This window comes from Oncorhynchus tshawytscha, linkage group LG33 (genome assembly GCF_018296145.1).
Source record: "Oncorhynchus tshawytscha isolate Ot180627B linkage group LG33, Otsh_v2.0, whole genome shotgun sequence".
Classification (NCBI taxonomy): domain Eukaryota; kingdom Metazoa; phylum Chordata; class Actinopteri; order Salmoniformes; family Salmonidae; genus Oncorhynchus; species Oncorhynchus tshawytscha.
In genome coordinates this window covers 28285377-28306417 of record NC_056461.1, presented here as the reverse complement: position 1 = coordinate 28306417, position 21041 = coordinate 28285377, and the positions used below count along the sequence as shown (strand labels likewise).

The window sequence follows — 21041 nt, the reverse complement described above, 5'->3', positions numbered from 1 at the left end:
TATCTTAAACAGAAGCAAATGGAACGGGTATAAACCTACCTGAATTTGTCCAATAGAAATTCTCGTTTGCAACGGTTTGAACTAATGATTACACCCTAGATCAGCTAGATGCAGGCACTGTCTGTCACCTTGATTACTCCCATTTGTATTTTGACATGTGCACCTAGGCTAGGTTGTAGCAGCCTCATGATGGGTATAGGGAAAATTAGAGTATGATGTAGCAGCCTACACCTATAGATGTTACATTGAGCTGGGTGAATGGAATAGGAATGACAGTCATCCAATAGTATGCTGTAATAGAAATAAGCCCATAAAAAAAATTGTCTTCCCTAATCATAAACGGCACCAACCGCCACTATGACCATTGTACCATAATGATCATTTTGGACTTATGTCCAGCATGATTTTGTTGCTGTATCACCAATACTTTTTTCTTTACAGTTACAAGTACAGTACTTCCACATACATACATCTTGAAACTAAACCTGGCTGAATTTAGGCTTGGGGTTGTCCTTGTACTTTTCATCCAGAAGAATGTTCCACATCCTTACATCCGTGGAAGTGTTTCACAGAAACATGGCTGATTGACATTTGATTTTTCTTTTAGGAATAGATTGAGGATTTTCAGACTGAATGGCCAGAACACTGTGTGCTCTGTTAGGTCATCACTCCTAGGGACTCAGTGGTGGCTCTCCACCCTCATTGATGGTGCGGTAGAACTGAGGCTGGGTCTGGGCCAATGGGGAGTCTGTCTGGGAGAAAAGGGCTGGCCGGCTCTTCGGGGTCCACCGCAGGAATCTGCCTGAGGTCACCAGGTCACCGTAGCCCTGGGCGTGGGAGAAGGCGTAGCCTGACCGGCGGGTACTGGCGCGGCGGGCTTGGACACGGCGAGGGGCAGGGGGTAACACCTTGTCCTGTCTCACCTTGTACCTCACCTAGAGGGAGGAGGAGGAATGAGAGGGATTGAGGGAGAAGTAATAATTTGTGAATCTTCAATGCCAATTACAAAGGAGTTAACCCTCGACATCTGACCTTGTCGTTGACAGTGGGCCACAGCAGGATGCGGAGGAAGCGATATGCCACCACGGGAAGCACACAGAGGATGGAGGTGAGTAGCATAGTCAGCCACACATTGGGCTGGTTCAGGGAGTTCCTGGCTGTGCCTGTTACATAGAGTATAGCATCACAACATGTATTCAGATGATGATTGCTGTGACAGACACTCACCTACATAGTCACAGATACTGTAACAAACAGTTACAGATAGTGTCACTGACCAAATGTTCAGATAGAAAGACATGAATGATGAAGGGAGAGGAGGTGGATGGATGGGTGCTGAGTGGTACTACTCACCAATGAAGGGGAAGGAGGAGGTGAAGATGAGAAACATGCCATTGCTGTACATGGTGAATATGACAGCAAAGTACACACACAGACTGCCCCACAGGAAGAACTGGTTCACTGATGTCCAATAGTGGGTGTCCAGACCCAGCTTTAACAAAGACACATGCAGCTACCTCAGACTCTGTTACTGTGTGTGTTTAGAGAGATGCCTTCTACATTAGTCCAGAGTGTGTATGTGTACAGTTGAAGTTGGAAGTTTACATACACCTTAGCCAGATACATTTAAAATCAGTTTTTCACATTCCTGACATTTAATCCTAGTAAGAATTAGGTCAGTTAGGATCACCACTTTATTTTAAGAAAGTGAAATGTCAGAATAATAGAAGTGATAATTATTTATTTCAGCTTTTACAACTTTCATCACATTCTCAGTGGGTCAAAATGTTACATACACTCAATTAGTATTTGGTAGCATTGCCTTTAAATTGTTTAACTTGGGTCAAATGTTTCCGATTTCAAAGAAAACCGAGATGTCAACACAAAAAATTAGGACAATAAAATTGATTTCCGCACATCACTCATTCTTAAAATACTTCCACAAACCTCCCACAATAAGTTGGATGAATTTTGGCCCATTCCTCCTTACAAAGCTGGTGTAACTGAGTCAGGTTTGTAGGCCTCCTTGCTCACACACGCTTTTTCAGTTCTGCACACACATTTTCTATAGGATTGATGTCAGGGATTTGTGATGGCTACTCCAATACCTTGACTTTGTTGTCCTTATGCCATTTTGCCACAACTTTGGAAGTATGCTTGGGGACATTGTCCATTTGGAAGACCCATTTGCGACCAAACTTTAACTTTTTGACTGATGTCTTGAGATGCTGCTTCAATATATCCACATAATTTTCTTTCCTCATGGTGCCATTTATTATGTGAAGTGCACCAGTCCCTCCTGCAGTAAAGCACCCCCACAACATGATGCTGCCACTCCCATGCTTCACGGTTGGGATGGTGTACTTCGGCTTGCAAGCCTCCCACTTTTTCCTTCAAACATAATGATGGTCATCATGGCCAAGCAGTTCGATTTTTGTTTCATCAGACCAGAGGTCAATTCTCCAAAAAGTACGATCTTTGTCCCCATGTGCAGTTGCAAACCGTAGTCTGGCTTTTCTTTGGCGGTTTTGGAGCAGTGGCTTCTTCCTTGCTGAGCGGCCTTTCAGGTTATGTCGATATAGGACTCGTTTTACTGTCGATATAGATACTTTTGTACCCGTTTCCTCCAGCATCTTCACAAGGTCCTTTGCTGTTGTTCTGGGATAGATTTGCATTTCTCGCGTCAAAGTTTGTTCATCTCTAGGAGACAGAACGCGTCTCCTTCCAGAGCGGTATGATGACTGCGTGGTCCCATGGTGTTTATGCTTGCGTACTATTGTTTGTACAGATGAACATGGTACCTTCAGGCATTTGGAAATTGCTCCCAAGGATGAACCAGACTTGTGGAGGTCTACATTTTCTTTCTGAGGTCTTGGCTGATTTCTTTTGATTTTCCCATGATCTCATGCAAAGAGGCACTGAGTTTGATTGTAGGCCTTGAAATACATACACAGGTACACCTCAAATGTCGTCAATTAGCCTATCAGAAGCTTCTAAAGCCATCATTTTCTGGAATTTTCCAAGCTGTTTAAAAAGGCACAGTCAACTTAGTATATGTAAACTTCTGACCCACTGGAATTGTGATAGTGAATTATAAGTGAAATAATCTGTCTGTAAACAATTGTTGGAAAAATTACTTGTGTCATGCACAAAGTAGATGTCCTAACTGACTTGCCATAACTATAGTTTGTTAATTAACAAGAAATTTGTGGAGTGGTTGAAAAACAAGTTTTAATGACTCCAACCAAAGTGTATGTAAACTCCCGACTTCAACTGTATGTTTGAATATATGGTTTTAGCCTCAGTTGAAACATTCATATACCACCACACATGCCCAAATTCGATAACTTAAGTACACATGTTATTTCCCTTCTTCTCCCTTCTCCTTACCTGTATACTGACGGCGATGAGCAGGCAGGTCTGGGCCAGCAGGGCGAAGGACTGATAGTCCACAATGTCTTTGCCGTCGTCTCGGACAGTGTCGTACATGGCTGCCCAGGGAATGAAGAAGAGGACCAGGGAGCTGTAGCCACTGTGTAACACTGTGTAGACAAAGGCCCTCTTACTGAAGTACTGGTTGAGCTGGCCTGGGGCGTAGAGCTTGGGGTACTGGAAACTCCACCGATCATTTACATCCTAAACACACAGATATATAGGGAGACATACACTGAACAGTGGTGTAAAGTACTTAAGCAAAAATACTTGAAAGTACTATTTAAGTAGTTTGGGGTATCTGTACTTTACTATTTATATTTTTGCCAACTTTTACTTCACTACATTCCTGAAGAAAATAATATAATATTACTCCATACACTTTCCTTGATACCCAAAAGTACTTTTTACATTTTGATAGGAAAATTGTCAAATTCACACACATATCAAGAGAACATCCCAGGTCATCCCTACTGCCTCTGATCTGGCGGACTCACTAAACACAAATGTTTAGTTTGTAAATTATGTCTGGAATGTGCTCCTGGCTCCTGTGCTCCATAAATAAAAAAATTACATTTGTGCCGTCTGGTTTGTTTAATATAAGGAATTTTAAATGGTTTATTCTTTCACTTTTGATACTTAAGTACATTTGAGCAATTCCATTTACTTTTGATACTTAAGTACTGTATTTTTAAAACCAAATACTTTTAGACTTTTACTAAAGTAGAAATTTACTAGAGTAGAACTTGACTAGGTGACTTTCAAATGAGTAATTTTCTATTAAGGCATCTTTACTTTTACTCAAGTATGACAATTTAGTAATTTTTCCACCACGGACACTGAATATACCAAACATTAGGAACATCCTTCCTAATATTGAGTTGCACTCCCTTCCCTTTGCTCTCAGAACAGACTCAATGCGTCAGGGTATGGTCTCTACAAGGGTCAAAAGCGTTCCACAGGGATGCTGGCCCATGTTGACTCCAATGCTTCCCACAGTTGTGTGAAGTTGGCTGGACCATTCTTGATACACAACCCAGCAGTGTTGCAGTTCTTGACACAAAATGCCAGGTGCACCTGGCATCTACTACCATACCCCCTTTAAATGTCTTGCCCATTCACCCTCTGAATAGCACACATACACAATCCAGTCTCAATTGTCTTCTTTAACCAGTCTCCTCCCCTTCATCTACACTGATTGAAATGGATTTAACAAGTGACATCAATAAGGGATCATAGCTTTCACCTGGTCAGTCTATGTCATGGAAAGAGAGTTCTTAATGTTTTGTATACTCAGTGTATGTGATTATATACATACTACTTACTTGCATCGGCATACATAATTGGCTGACGTACATTACTGACACACTAACATAAGAGACCTGATTACCTGGTCAAAGAGACTCAACGCCAGCACAGGTAGAGCTGTGTAAACCAGGTTATACAGGGTGATGAACCACTCGTCATACACAGTCTGTTAGGGGGAACAACAAATAATACACATTAGATACATGACTGTTGCTTAGTCCATTAGAGCCCAGTATGTTTCCTGGTCAGGAACTACTTCTGCCACTAGTTATAAAGGGAATTAACATGTCATACTCTAAACAAACTAAAGCATTACTTTTCTGCTCGTCTCTGTGCATGCACCTCTGTCCCTGTGTCTCACCTGTGCTGAGAAACCGCAGAAGAAGCCGTACCAGAAGTGGACGAAGGTGAAGGTGAAATTCTTGTAGAAGAAGTAACGCAGGAATTTGCACATCCTCAGGTAGGACCAGCGGCCGTGCACCAGCAGGAGGCGCTGCAGGTAGCGGAACTGAGCGAAGGAGAAGTCACTGGAGAGCACCGCCTGCATTCCCTCCTGACCTGATATACCTACTCCTATATGAGCAGCTAGAGGGGGGAGAGAGGAAGTGAGGGCAAGAGAGAGGGAGAGGGGTGGTGGGAGAGAGATGGAGAGGATGCGTGTGTGTATGAGTTGATTAGAGGAATCATAACAGCAGTCAAACATTTAGCATCAAGAATCAGGATCCTTCAACACCTTCACAGTGATTGACCCTCGATCAAGCAGCCCTACCCTTGATCATGCTGACGTCGTTGGCGCCGTCACCGATGGCCAGAGTGATAGCCTGCTTGTACTTCTTCACCAGCTCCACCACCTGGGCTTTCTGCAGTGGAGTCACCCTGCAGCAGATCACCGTCTGACACATACACGCTGTCCGCAGCAGCTCCATCTCCATGTCCTTCTCCAGGGCAAAGGCCTGGGTGGAGAGGGAGGGAAGGGGAGATGGAGGAGAGGGGGAGGGGAGAGGGAGTAGTGGAAAGACAGAGATAAATGAATGAAACAGAGATTGGAACAGAGATTATGAAAAGTGATTACAACATATGTCAAATCAGAATATAAGTTTTATGTTTCCAGTAACTTGTCCTGTGACCCACCAGAGTCCTTGTCCTTACCAGACTGTGTCCGTTAATCACCATAGCGTACTCTCCATCCACTGGTTCATCTGCCACCGTCTCTGTCTTTAAAAGACAAAACAGGCCACTTCTACTCTTCGTGACTGTAGACTCCTCTGGTCCATCAGGTCTCATCTTCCTCCTTGCGGTCCTGGTCAGGGAGAGAGAGATACGTTTACATGTCCCCTTACTGTGGTGCGTCAAACTACGAAAGTGATTGACAATAGTCTGTCTGTGGACTCACTGGAGCTCCTTTCTGACTTCCTCTGCTGTGTTTGCCGACACGATGAACACTTCAGTCATCTCCTCTCGCAACATGTTGCAGGAGTAGCCAATGTTCTCTGCCGTTTCTGTTCCGACAAAGAGAAAAGAGAATCAAGGTGCACCAGAGAAAACTATTGTAGCCTATTGATAGTATATTCTAAGGAAGATAACCCACCTTGCTTGTCTCCAGTGAGCACCCAGATCTTGATGTCGGCTTTGGAGAGCTGCTCAATGGTCTGAGGCACTCCATCCTGTAGCTTATCCTCTACTGCAGTGGATCCTAACAGCTACACACACATACCGGTACAAACATGAAAGATTCAGTTGATATTGTGCTAGTGGATTGTCTTGTAGGACATTGTAATGATACTTTTGTCTGTAGTACCCACCAGCAGGCCTTTCTCGATCTCCTCATACAGCGCATCCAACTTCTCCTCCCTCTCGTCCATGGCAGTGCTGGCCTCATGGTGGCGCAGTTTCCACTCCTCCATATACTTTGGGTCTATGTCCTTGTAGGCCAGAGCCAGCGTACGCAGACCATCCCCAGCATACTCCTGTCAATGGAACAGTTACTTTAGAGTTAGGATCGAACACACAGGTACAGAGTTGGACATACAGGATGTAGTTCATCTTGTGTAAGATTTTACATATATTCGCACGCTCCACAAAAAATACAGAATTCTAAACACGGACACACAGAAGCTGGTTACTCACATTGAGGTGTTCGGTGGTGACCTCCTTTAGTTTGCTGCAAGAAGGGTTCAGCCTCTCAAAGATGATGGTGTCTGCTCCCTTACAGTAAAGAGTCAGCTTGCCCTCCGGACTGCGGACTAGGGGCCACACAACACATAATGAGGTTTTGTTAACTTAAATCTCAATGTCAATCGGTTACAATAAAGCCATCAATGTTTGGACAAACTTCACATATCATTCAGATAATTCTAAATAGCTACAGTTTCAGAACATATTCCCCTATAATTCTAAAGGCGTAACGGTTAGTGTTTGTTGGACTCACCGATGACCGACATCCTCTTGCGGACGTTGTTGAAGTCCAGTACAGCCAGCAGCTCGTAGGTGACCAGCTCTCCCATCTCCACTACAGTGATGCTCTCTGGCGTACGAGAGCGGAACACAAAGCCAAAGTTCCTGGCTGCTGTGACCAGAGCTCCCTCGTCTGGTGACTGGGCCTGGTAGTACAATTCACCTAGAAGATCACAATAATTGGAAGATATTTACTAGTCGCCTTGTCTAGTTTATGGAGTAGGTAGAAGTTGTCCTCCCAACCACTGTGCAACTTCTCTCAAGCCGCAGTCCATAGTCACCCACACCAATGCAATAACATATGAATCCAGCAGGAGTCGCTTTCTCACCCTCCTTCTTCTCCTCGGGCATGACGGTGTGGCACAACGCAAGCAGGCGGAAGAAGGCCTGCACCTCGGGGTTGCCCTCCCTCACCACCTCCACTAGGCTGTGGTCATGGAAACAGAACTTTGGGTCGGCCAGGTTGTTCCAAGAGAAGTCCACCTTCTCTGTTTTCTACCAGAGAGTGAGTGAGGGTTAGGAATGTTAGTGCCACGGAATGTAAGGATTTATTGCCAAAGAAAGGGCTTTAAGAGATTTTCTTTCATACATTTAAATCCATAAACCCAACACACCCTTTTCCTCCTCTCACCTCATTAATCTCCACTCTTTGTCCAGAAAAGTCCAACAACTCCCCTGGAGAACAGAAACACATTTAGTCAGTTATATGGTACAGTAAATGATTGCCACCTATGTGTATTAATGTATGCCTTACCGTGTGTGTAAACACATGATACATGCTTATAGTGCTAGACTTGACCTTTTTCTTCATCTACCGCTATTACCATCCATCCCTGCACATTGATATCAAATCAAATGTTATTTGTCACATACACATGGTTAGCAGATGTTAATGCGAGTGTAGCGAAATGCTTGTGCTTCTAGTTCCGGCAATGCAGTAATAACCAACAAGTAATCTAGCTAACAAGTCCAAAACTACAAAGTGTAAGGGGATAAAGAATATGTACATCAAGATATATGAGTGAATGATGGTACAGAGCGGCATAGGCAAGATACAGTAGATGGTATTGAGTGCAGTATATACATATGAGATGAGTATGTAAACAAAGTGGCATAGTTAAAGTGGCTAGTGATACATGTATTACATAAAGATGCAGTAGATGATATAGAGTACAGTATATACATATACATATGAGATGAATAATGTAGGGTATGTAAACATTATATTAGGTAGCATTGTTTAAAGTGGCTAGTGATATATTTTACATCATTTCCCATCAATTCCCATTATTAAATTGGCTGGAGTTGAGTCAGTGTGTTGGCAGCAGCCACTCAATGTTAGTGGTGGCTGTTTAACAGTCTGATCGCCTTGAGATAGAGACTGAAAAACAGCTTCTCGGTCCCAGCTTTGATGCACCTGTACTGACCTCGCCTTCTGGATGATAGCGGGGTGAACAGGCAGTGGCTCGGGTGGTTGTTGTCCTTGATGATCTTTATGGCCTTCCTGTGACATCGGGTGGAGTAGGTGTCCTGGAGGGCAGGTAGTTTGCCCCCAGTGATGCGTTGTGCAGACCTCACTACCCTCTGGAGAGCCTTACGGTTGTGGGCGGAGCAGTTGCCGTACCAGGTGGTGATACAGCCCGACAGGATGCTCTCGATTGTGCATCTGTAGAAGTTTGTGAGTGCTTTTGGTGACAAGCCAAATTTCTTCAGCCTCCTGAGGTTGAAGAGGCGCTGCTGCGCCTTCTTCACGATGCTGTCTGTGTGGGTGGACCAATTCAGTTTGTCTGTGATGTGTATGCCGAGGAACTTAAAACTTACTACCCTCTCCACTACTGTTCCATCAATGTGGATAGGGGGGTGTTCCCTCTGCTGTTTCCTGAAGTCCACAATCATCTCCTTAGTTTTGTTGACGTTGAGTGTGAGGTTATTTTCCTTACACTACACTCCGAGGGCCCTCACCTCCTCCCTGTAGGCCGTCTCGTTGTTGTTGGTAATCAAGCCTAGCTTGATGACGAGCTTGGAGGGCACTATGGTGTTAAATGCCGAGGTGTAGTCGATGAACAGCATTCTCACATAGGTATTCCTCTTGTCCAGATGGGTTAGGGCAGTGTGCAGTGTGGTTGAGATTGCATCGTCTTTGGACCTATTTGGGCGGTAAGCAAATTGGAGTGGGTCTAGGGTGTCAGGTAGGGTGGAGGTGATATGGTCCTTGACTAGTCTCTCAAAGCACTTCATGATGACGGAAGTGAGTGCTATGGGCGGTAGTCGTTTAGCTCAGTTACCTTAGCTTTCTTGGGAACAGGAACAATGGTGGCCCTCTTGAAGCATGTGGGAACAACAGACTGGGATAGGGATTGATTGAATATGTCCGTAAACACACCAGCCAGCTGGTCTGCGCATTGCTCTGAGGGCGTGGCTGGGGATGCCGTCTGGGCCTGCAGCATTGCGAGCGTTGACACGTTTAAATGTTTTCCTCACGTCGGCTGCAGTGAAGGAGAGTCCGCATGTTTTAGTTGCGGGCCATGTCAGTGGCACTGTATTGTCCTCAAAGCGGGCAAAAAAGTTATTTAGTCTGCCTGGGAGCAAGACATCCTGGTCCGTGACTGGGCTGGTTTTCTTTTTGTAATCCGTGATTGACTGTAGACCCTGCCACATGCCTCTTGTGTCTGAGCCGTTGAATTGAGATTCTACTTTGTCTCTATACTGACGCTTAGCTTGTTTGATTGCCTTGCGGAGGGAATAGTTACACTGTTTGTATTCGGTCATGTTTCCGGTCACCTTGCCCTGATTAAAAGCAGTGGTTCGGGCTTTCAGTTTCACGCGAATGCTGCCATCAATCCACGGTTTCTGGTTTGGGAATGTTTTAATTGTTGCTATGGGAACGACATCTTCAACGCATGTTCTAATGAACTCGCTCACCGAATCAGCGTATTCGTCAATGTTGTTGTCTGACGCAATACGAAACATATCCCAGTCCACGTGATGGAAGCAGTCTTGGAGTGTGGAATCAGATTGGTCGGACCAGCGTTGAACAGACCTCAGCGCGGGAGCTTCTTGTTTTAGTTTCTGTTTGTAGGCAGGGATCAACAAAATGGAGTCATGGTCAGCTTTTCCGAAAGGAGGGCGGGGCAGGGCCTTATATGCATCGCGGAAGTTAGAATAGCAGTGATCCAATGTTTTTCCAGCCCTGGTTGCGCAATCGATATGCTGATAAAATTTAGGGAGTCTTGTTTTCAGATTAGCCTTGTTAAAATCCCCAGCCACAATGAATGCAGCCTCCGGGGATAAATGGATTCCAGTTTGCAAAGAGTCAAATAAAGTTTGTTCAGAGCCATCGATGTGTCTGCTTGGGGGAATATATACGGCTGTGATTATAATCGAAGAGAATTCCCTTGGTAGATAATGCGGTCGACATTTGATTGTGAGGAATTCTAAATCAGGTGAACAGAAGGACTTGAGTGCCTGTATGTTGTTATGATCACACCACGTCACGTTAACCATGAAGCATACGCCCCTGCCCCTCTTCTTACCAGAAAGATGTTTGTTTCTGTCTGCACGATGCGTGGAGAAACCAGTTGGCTGCACCGACTCCGATAGCGTCTCTCCAGTGAGCCATGTTTCCGTGAAGCAAAGAACGTTACAGTCTCTGATGTCCCTCTGGAATGCTACCCTTGCTCGGATTTCATCAACCTTGTTGTCAAGAGACTGGACATTGGTGAGAAGAATGCTCGGGAGTGGTGCACGATGTGCCCGTCTCCGGAGTCTGACCAGAAGACCGCTCCGTTTCCCCCTTTTACGAAGTCATTTTTTTGGGTCGCCGGCTGGGATCCATTCCGTTGTCCTGGGTGAAAGGCAGAACACAGGATCCGCTTCGCGAAAGTCATATTCTTGGTCGTACAGATGGTGAGTTGACGCTGCTCTTATGTTTTCTTTATTTCAAATTTTTTTAACAAGTACATTGTAGAATAATAGTGACGACATCAAAACTATGAATATATATAAATAAATGTAAAAAATATATACAGTATTTTTTAACTTGTTAGTAAGCATTTCACGGTAAGGTCTACACCGGTTTTATTCGGCGCATGTGACAAATACAGTTTGATTTGATTTGATATAAGTGTGTGTATTTCAGCGCCAGGCCTCACCATAGGACTTCCCGTTGATGGAACACTTGTTGAAGGTCATGATGTTCTGTGTGAGTGTTCCAGTCTTGTCAGAGAAGATGTATTTGATCTGGCCCAGCTCCTCGTTGAGCGTGGTGGTCCTGGCCTCGGCAGGCGTGTCACTCTTGGGATAGTACATCTTCCTGTCCCAGTCTATGTAGAAACTGTTCCCCAGACGAATGATCTCCACACTGCACCCAAAACACAGGAGAAAGAGAAAGAGAGAGAGGGAGAGAGAAATGCAAACAATTCACATTGATGATTCATGGTGGTGTAGTCCTGTCATCAAAGGCACAGTAGAAGTAACACATTTGGACACAGAGATGCAATTGCAGTGAATGACTGGATAATATGTGAAGTGCACTGACCTGACATAGAGGGATATAGGAACCACAGTGTTGAGGATGATGACGTAGGACCAGAAGGTGAGGAAGGCTGAAAAGGGAGCGTTAACCCCCTCTTGCTTGGGTAGGAACGCAGCAAACTTAGAGCCCTCCTGGTACTCCCAGATTCCATTCCCAACGGCCAGGATTAAACACATAACCGCCAGGAAACCAAAGATCTGGAAGACCAAACACGACAGTTAAGAAGTGTGTGTGTGTGTGATGACTGTGTGTGTATGTATAGTCATACTCACACTCAGCACCAGAACATTCATGAGGCGATCAATGCTGGTCCGTTTCAATGTAGTCTTTCCACAGTTCTGCATCAGCTTGGTGTCTGGACCTGGAAGAGGAAATAGATTGATCATCAGTTGTGGATATATTTTTTTAAGTCTTAGGTAATTTCTCTGACATTATGTGGACCGGTGAGACTCACCTCCAAAGACGACCAGGCCGAAGCACCACTGGGTGTTCCTCAGAGTACAGCCTCTCAGCAGGACCCTCTCGTTGTCCAGGGAGTACATCTCTCCCTTCAGAGTCAGGGTGCCAGTGAACTTATCTAGGCGGTTGTTGGGTGGCTCACAGCGCACCTCGCCTACACAGGGACAAGAGAAGTTCAGGGACTGTACAACAGTTAAGAATATTCTGATTCATAAGATCTAGACTTTTAAGCCATGATAATCTAAACTTTTTTCCAGTCTTACCATTGAAGTTGGCCAGTTTCTCTATGCAATCCTCCAGTTCCCCTGTTACAGTCAGGGCCTGCTTCACCTTCAAGTTAGTTTCTCTAAAGGAGGAGGTGGGCAGGATGAGAAACACAGAGAAAGAGGAAGAGCTCATACAATTAAGAAAGGCAGTGAAATATCTTTGGTGTCAAAGGTAAACACAAACACATGCATGAACGCAACAGAGACACACCCATCTAGTTCAGCTGTTTCTATGTAGATGAGGTTGAGAGGCTCACTGCTGGACAGCAACAGGAGATCGGCCTGGAGAAAGAGAGTGATAAAGACAAGAGAGAGAGCTATAGAATGTTAATGTGAAACCCCATAAATTATGACTTACTTGAAATATAAATTAGTCCGATTTTCTATTCTGTAGAATGACTGGTGACCTACACTGGCTGATTGTATTTCTGTGGTACATCTGCCCTTTGACCCTCAGCAGACACCTCCAACCTTACCGTGACAAACTGATTATTCTCCAGCTTGATGATGTCCCCAACTTGAACATCCATCCACTTTTCACTCCTTAGTCTGAAAAGAGCAAGATCGTAATGATGCTGCGCTAAAGCAAGCCTAGAGTGACATCTGGTGTTTGAGAATGCTAACACTGACTAACAAATCACCACCTGATGCATACACAACAAATATACAGACCTCTTGAGAGCTAATCTGTGACATTCAAGCACTTTCCAAGCACTGAGAAACAAGCTAAGACAAAAGGGAAGAGAGACTCACTCTCCATCGATGAGGACCTCCACCTTCCGGTTGTTCACCTGTCTGTCACATCTGTGTCTGTTCTACACAGGCGAAGGAGAGGGAATATTAGGATCTGGAGACCAGAAAAAAACAGGTCTATGTAGAAACCATGTTCTGTATCTGGTCTTAATACTGTAATTAGTAGACGTTGAGCTCACTATGTCGTCGCTGCCGTCCTTAGCCATGGTCATGGAGAGCACCAGGACCAGGGGGACCACGGTGGTGAACCAGGACAGGGATGATATCTCTGGGATGAGCTGAGAGTAGCCAGGAGAGACAAAACATCACCAGCAGGGACTCAACTTTCTGCTGCCAATTAGTACTGCTACTACCTACAATATAGTATAAGCCTACAGCCAGCTCCAGGCCATGAGGGAGCTTATGTGGATACTATGAAGAAATATACATTTGCACTCAGATTCTACATTTTGGTATATTTACAGCTTCAAATCTTCTTGGGTATGAAGCTACAAGCTTGGTACACCAGTATTTGGGGGGTTTCTCCCATTATTCTCTGGGATCCTCTCAAGCTCTGTCAGGTTTGGTGGGGAGTGTCATTACACAGCTATTTTCAGGTTGCTCCAGAGATGTTTGATCGATTCAATCCGGGCTCTGGCTGGGCCACTCAAGAATATTCAGAGACTTGTCCCGAAGCCACTCCTGCGTTGTCTTGTCTGTGTGCTTAGTGTCGTTGTCCTGTTGGAAGGTAAACCCCAGTCTGAGATCCTGAGTGCTCTGGAGCAGCTTTTCATCAAGGATCTATCTGTACTTTACTCCATTCATCTTCCCTTGATCCCGACTAGTCTCCAAGTCCCTGCTGCTGAAAAACATCCCCACAGCATGATGCTGCCACCCCCATGCTTCAGCATAGGTACGGTGCCAGGTTTCTTCCAGACATGACACTTGGCATTCAGGCCAAAGAGTTCAATCTTGGTTTCGTCAGACCAGAGAATCATGTTCCTTTAGGTGCCTTTTGGCAAACTCCAAGCAGGCTGTCATGTGCCTTTTACTGAGGAGTGGTTTCCGTCTGGCTACTGAGAAGTGGTTTCCGTCTCTACTATAAACGCCTGATTGGTGGAATGCTGCAGAGATGGTTGTCCTTCTGGAAGGTTCTCCAATCTCCACCTAGGAAGTCTGGGGTTCTGTCTGAGTGACCATATGGTCCTTGGTAACCTCCCTGACCAAGGCCCTTCTCCCCTGATTGCTCAGTTTGGCTGGGAGGCCAGCTCTAGGAAGAGACTTAGTGTTTCCAAAGTTCCATTTAAGAATGATGGAGGCCACTGTGTTCTTGGGGACCTTCAATGCTGCAGGCATTTTTTGGTACCCTTCCCCAGATCTGTGCCTCGACACAATCCTGTCTCACTCTACGAACAATTCCTTCGACCTCATGGCTTGGTTTTTGCTCTGACATGCACTGTCAAATGTGGGACCTTATATAGACAGGTGTGCCTTTCCAAATCATGTCCAATCAATTGAATTTACCACAGGTGGACTTCAATCAAGTCGTAGAAACATCTCAAGGATGATCAATGGAAACAGGATGCACCTGACATCAATTTGGAGTCTCATAGCAAAAGGTCTGAATACTTACGTAAATACGGTATCTGTTTTAAAATTTTAATGCATTTGCAAATATTTCAAATCTGTTTTCGCTGTCATTATGGGGGTAGTGTGTGTAGATTGATGAGGACATTCATTTATTTATTTCATACATTTTAGAATAAGGCTGTAACGTAACAAAATGTGGAAAAAGTCAAGGGGTCTGAGTACTTTCCAAATACACTATATCTACAGGCATCAGCCCTGTGCAGCATTGACAGAATAAGGCTTAGAGTGGCTGCATTAAAGGCTGTGTAAAGGTTACCTGGAGACAGAGGAGGAAGAGGAAGTAGGCATTGGCCAGCCTTTGGAACTGCTCAAACAGATTGAGCGGGAGAAAGGTGAAGATATTGTATTTGGAGGTTTTAATGGCATTGTCCTGCATGGGAAGCAAGAGGGGAATGTGTTACTGTGACAAATACACATGAAAACATAACATGCAGACACACAATGTAAACAAAGGCTTGGAATGAGTAATCGACAGCAGTACTTACAGCATACTCGTAAGACAAGTTGAATTCTCTGTCATTTGCTCGCAGGTGTCTTTCTTCCTCTGTAGGGGGAAACACAACATCAATTATATATCACAGGTGTGGCAAAAAACTGCTCAACTCTTCCACAAGTAAATGTTGGCTTTAGCCCCTTAAGGGCTGGGACACAGATAGCCAGATCACAGGCGTGGCAGTAAAATAATAAACTCTGGGGATGCTCTCCACATCAGAGCTGGGGCTAGACTACAGCAGGTCAGTTAACTCACCTTTTACTTCCTTCCTCCCACACTCCAGACCCAATTGTGACAGTAGCGACCCCATGTTCAGCTCATCACTCCCATATCACACCTGGGAGAAGAAACAGATGGCTGATGTGGAATAATAGCTTGATTAATAATGGAATCACAAAGTGAAACTCACTATATAAAATGATGAGAGGCAAGGTTGGGAAACTTCCTGACCATGATGATTTCTCCATACTTGTGGTACAGCTACAGTATATTGTAACCGTGTTATGACAGAGCGAAGGGAGCGGAACGGTCTCATTTACAGCAGGTCTATACACTCTAACCAGTGTGTGGAACAGCAAGTGTGGAACAGCTATAATCATTTTATGACAAGTTCATGGTGAGCCTTGCAGGGTTGTACTAACGTAGGCCTATGTGTAGTATCCTTGGCAACGACCACTTATCAGTTTTACACTATTGGTGAGAGTGAGAATTCTTTAATCACTGGCCCCGCCTCCACACATATCCGCATGCACACACAGACACACAAGCCTGTTCCCTACGCAAATGAGCTTCCTGATATCTAAATGAACACCAACAATCATTAACTTTCAAGTGAACATTTTGTGAAAATGGCATTGATGTGATCTACGTAATGAGCTTTATACAGAAATGATCGAATTTACTTTATAGGGATAATCTGTTGAGTTATGGACAAGGCACTGGTTTTTATGAACAGGTTTCACAAACACAGGTTAAATTAGTCACGGAGTAGGCCTGATTTAAAAAAATATATATATATATAATTTATGTTTGGGTTTTATTCTTCTGGATTACTTTGGCTGGAGCTTTTTAAATGAAGATCAACCATAATCTGGGAATATTTTAGGCCATGTCCATGAAGATAAACTATGAATCCTCTTTATTACAGTGTAAATTGTTCCATGAGGAGGCTTTGAATTTAGTTTGAAATATAAAAAATACAGATCTGATCAAGGCAAGTCTGGGGTGGCAGGTAGCCTAGTGGTTAGAGTGTAGGGCCAGTAACCAAAAGGTTGCTGGATCGAATCCCCAACCGGATAAGGTAAAAATCTGTCGTTCTGCCCCTGAACAAGGCACTGTTCCTCGGTAGGGTGTCATTGTAAATAAGAATTTGTTCTTAACTGATTTAGTTAAATAAAGATGAATTATTTTTAAAATGTAAAAATTTAAAGTCCAGTATAAAGAGGAGTCAAATGTATAGTTTCTGATATTAAGGATGAAGCTCTTGTAAAAGCTCATGTACATTAACCTGCTATGTCGTACATTTCCCCTCTATGCTCACTGGTAGAGTAAATGCCATGTTGAGATGTAGTAGAGTCACTCCTTATCAACCATTTGTACCAGAGCAAAATACACTTGATAATCCATACTCAGTCACTACACTTGAGCTCACTAATAACCCTGAACATTAGACCTGGTATTCCCCACATTATGTCCCGCCTGCCTGAAGTCACAAAGTTCTCTTATCAGACTCCTTATCAGTCTCCTTATCAGTCTCCTTATCAGTCTTCTAGCTCCTCTGTGATGGCTGCCACCAGCTCAAAAACCTCATACACAGCTCACACACCTTATACATTCAAGGAAATAGAAAGCCTTAGAAGTACAGAAACTATTATATATAAACTTGTCAGAGGAAGATACTATAAAGAAGATAATATTAATATATATATATTTATAGTATCTTCCTCTGACAAGTTTTTCACCATGAAATTGTACAGTTCAATGACCATCTGTTTTGGCAGAAACTCACAAATAAACAGCCGAAATTCACTCCAAACCACAGGTCAAAAAGTAATCTCAACCTCTCACGCCCACCACAACACCAAAAGCCTAAACTTCTCCCCAATTCCATGCTTTCCCACACCCATATTTCTTTCATTTTTGATTTAGTTTAAACTTTCACATTGGGAATATTTACTCCCTGCATTGTACCAGAACACACACACTTTGATACAAAGTACCCACTGGGCACACACACTGGTTGAATCAACGTTGTTTCCACGTAGGGCTGTGGTGGTCACGAAATTTCATCAGCCAGTGATTGCCAAGCAAATAACTGTCGGTCTCACGGTAATTGACCGTTAATTAACATAAACACTTTTAACATTTCCTGGCTTCCACACATAGCCTACAAGCAGACCTTTGGAACATCTACATTTTAAAAAGTCCATGTAATACAGCCTACACCTTTACAATAAATCCCTTATTGTAAAGACAGGTCTATGATATTCAGAACATGTAGTCTATTTCAGAAGAACAGAATAGCATAATCTGAGTTGTCCTAATATTAGGTCCTGATCTGGTTATGCCAAGTGGCTGTGGGCTACACTAGTTCTTTTAGCAGACAAGATTTGCATAGACATCAGTGGCATTATTTTATAGTATGAAAAATATAATTGAACAAAGCTAAATAAAATAGAAAGAATATTATCTCCAAACGATTGGTGTGCGCACATGCAGCTATTCTGTGTTGAGCGGTTAACAAAGAAATATGAATTCCTATTTTTTTATTTCAAGTTATTAATGTAACTTTAGTTGTTCTACAAACCTTGGGCTATATGTTTTGATTTTTAATACATTGTAAGGCTGCATGATGAGACTAATGGTGATTTGAAAAAAAGTTGCTGGAAAGTTGCTTGAAAGGCACGAGCTCGGCTGTACACACTACATCAGTCTCTCATTCACAATTTGACAAGCACTTGATGATCAATTCCTAGAATTTCATGGCTGCATCCCCTTTGTGTGGCCGTAACGCACCCTAAAAAAATCCATGCCTTTTTTGGGCCAGTGGCCGTTGTGCCCTTCTCCCTAGGTGCTGTGCACTCCATCACATGATCGGGTTTTTCTTACTGGCTACAAGTGAAGAGAGTCACATCGGGGATGCAACTGCGTGGTTCCTTATCCAATTCCAAGCTGCATATTGAAGATATTGGAAGAACTGTCCACATTTACTTTTCATCAGCCAACAAGGTGAGTAGGCCTTATATACAGCAAAATCACTAGCCTCTGTCAATCTATTCCAAACCTTGCCTGGGACAGTTGTGGGATGCGATAGATCCAAAATGAATACAACCACTAGCATTAAAAAAAAATGTTTTTACACAATGTGGCTGACACAGCAGATCAGAACGTTTAGCTTAAAATGTTAAACTATTAGGCTATTTCTTTACATTATAAGCGCAAAAATGTGCACATGGTAGTAAGCTATAAGCGCAAATGTTCCATGTTCCAAATACCATTATCAAAAGTGACTGCAAATGCAATTATGCATGTAATGCTTCAATTTAAGAAGTTATTTGGCCACTTCAGTTGTGATACAAACTTAACAAAACATATAGGCCTATGGTTAGGCTACATGAGGTGTTTTTTTTAATTTAACTAGGCAAGTCAGTTAAGAACAAATTCTTATTTTCAATGACAGCCTAGGAACAGTGGGTTAACTGCCTTGTTCAGGGGCAGAACAACAGATTTTTACCTTGTCAGCCCAGCGATTCAATCTTGCAACCTTTTGGTTACTAGTCCAACGCTCTAACCACTAGGCTACCTGCTGCCCCAGTGTGCGACTATGATTAGAAAAAGTCGCAAAAAAGGCATTGTTGCTTGGGATGGGCATCATTCACAAATAATAATATATCATTCACAGGTGATAGGCTAATATTGTCACCCATCAGACATAATCATGTCTTTACATATACTAAATAAAATGTGTGAATTTTTTATATTTTTTAGAATGGACCATTATCATGCACCTGTATCGAAACAGGGACAGCTGGAAAAAGTACATGTCATCTATGTACTTAAATAGCGAATGAAGGACTCTTTTCCTGTGGTTCATTAATTTGCTATACTCCTGTTTTAAATATAAGCAATGTGCGTAACATTAGGAAAGTTGAAAAATAAATATAGTAGGTCTAGCCTATAGAAAGCTAATTCTCTTCTTTTTAGTAGAGGCCATCTGTTTTCTCGCGCAATTGCATAGCCGATTGAAATGTTGCGCAACATGAGCTCATGCGCTCTCATGAACTGTTTGATTAGATTTTCTAATAGATTTGCATTGATGTCAGAGTGATTAGAGGGACAATAGAGTGCCGAGTACCAGGCAGTTAGCAAGTTTGGTAGGCTACTAATGACCATCAGCAGCATCAGAGCTTGGAGCAGCCTAATTACCGTGACTAAACGGTCACTTGGAATTTGAACGTTTTCATGACCTGTGACTGCCGGTGTGGTGGTAATACGGTCACTGCAACAGGTCATTTAAATGAACTTATGTTAAACCAACGTTGATCAGACGTTGAATTGACGTCTGTGCCCAGTGGTTTTATGTTCAAATTCATTAGGATGCTGTATATCAGTTTGATTAACTGATCAGCTTTTCCTTATTAGCCAAATACTGTATGTCTGAAGTCTCTGAACTTGTCGACAGACCCGTTCGAGACAGACCCCAGGCACAGGTTCACTTAATTGTTAGCAGCAGTATCATTGGAGAAAAGCAAATAATGTCCAGTCACATACCTGTGAGAAGAATGATATCGGAGTCCCTCAGGAAAGTCAAGGTCCTTCAACAGAACACAGACAGGTACAACAAAGACGGGCAGGAAGTAGGCCTAAGGATGTCTCCAACGACACCCGCTTCTCTCACTCAACACACCCTCCCTTTCAGTTGAACTAGAGTAAATCCAGGAGACGGAACTGCGCTTCAGTCTGGGCAAACACACTTACACCAAGACGCAGACCCAGAGGGGCTCCTGAGACTCCTAGGTAGAAGGCAGGAGTGGAGCAGAGCAGGTGGAGTCCCAGAGGTGGGGTGTGAGGAGGTGGGGGAGGCAAAGTCATGGGCAGCTACAGGAAACAGAACGGGATCCCCCTAAGGGTAATGGCACAGAGCTAGAGTAAACACTGCAGCCAGCGATCTTTGGACCTGGATGTTGAGACACAAGGCAGAGGCAGGTGCTGAGCAGCAGTAAAACTGAGGTGAGGGACAGACACTGGCCAATCAGAACAAACAATGGGGCAATGACCTGGAAGATCAGAGGATACCAGGCATGTCACACACCCTGAGGTGGGGACGCATGCGCAGACACACTATTTTCCACTTCCTATATATGAATTCATATCAAAACAGTCATACTGCACATTACAATATATTCTATATTTTGATTAAAGTCTATGAGTTTTACCCTTTAGAACGTGGCATTGCTCGTATGTGGACTAGAAGTGTTAATACCATCGGAATTGTGATGATTGTTATGAAAGTGGGGGGAGGATGTTGAACAGAATCTCAGAGCTTCAGAGCCACAGGTGAAATCCAAAACCTGGACACGAGTACAAAAGGGTCCTCTGTAGTCCCCAGGACTTCATTATGAGCCAATGGGCAAATGGATGCACAGCCACAGAAGCAGGGTCACACACACGGATACACACACGCACATGATACCAAGGAATGTTGAAGAGACAC

At 43.6% G+C, this 21041-nt stretch overlaps 1 protein-coding gene across 2 annotated transcripts; it reads right to left on the bottom strand.

Moving 5' to 3' along the window:
• Positions 1-60: 60 nt before the first annotated feature.
• LOC112231067 (phospholipid-transporting ATPase ID) lies at positions 61-20493 on the bottom strand. Of its 2 annotated transcripts, none has more exons than XM_024397598.2 (28): positions 20099-20493; positions 15584-15685; positions 15321-15379; positions 15092-15205; positions 13386-13484; positions 13207-13268; positions 12930-13002; positions 12665-12735; positions 12451-12533; positions 12183-12341; positions 12001-12089; positions 11732-11925; positions 11346-11554; positions 7826-7869; positions 7524-7689; positions 7169-7357; positions 6868-6983; positions 6543-6707; positions 6329-6440; positions 6134-6239; positions 5890-6040; positions 5510-5693; positions 5102-5325; positions 4823-4906; positions 3391-3636; positions 1354-1492; positions 1033-1163; positions 61-935 (listed from the first exon to the last, which is right to left on the bottom strand). In XM_024397598.2, exons 2-28 carry the CDS (start codon positions 15636-15638, stop codon positions 672-674), a joined length of 3588 nt encoding a protein of 1195 aa, XP_024253366.1. In that variant the 5' UTR covers positions 15639-15685; positions 20099-20493; the 3' UTR covers positions 61-671. The 2 variants fall into 2 exon arrangements, with proteins under 2 accessions (XP_024253366.1, XP_024253365.1); XM_024397597.2 differs by having other exon boundaries at positions 15584-15665.
• Positions 20494-21041: the final 548 nt, after the last annotated feature.

Excerpts from the sequence above, each read along its gene's own strand:
- LOC112231067 (XM_024397598.2), bottom strand. The coding sequence starts at position 15,638 with ATGGGGTCGCTACTGTCACAATTGGGTCTGGAGTGTGGGAGGAAGGAA. Across the intron at positions 15,380-15,583 it reads TGGGAGGAAGGAAGTAAAAG|AGGAAGAAAGACACCTGCGA; the intron begins GTGAGTTAACTG and ends TTCCCCCTACAG. Across the intron at positions 1,493-3,390 it reads TCATCGCCGTCAGTATACAG|CTGGGTCTGGACACCCACTA; the intron begins GTAAGGAGAAGG and ends TCTTTGTTAAAG.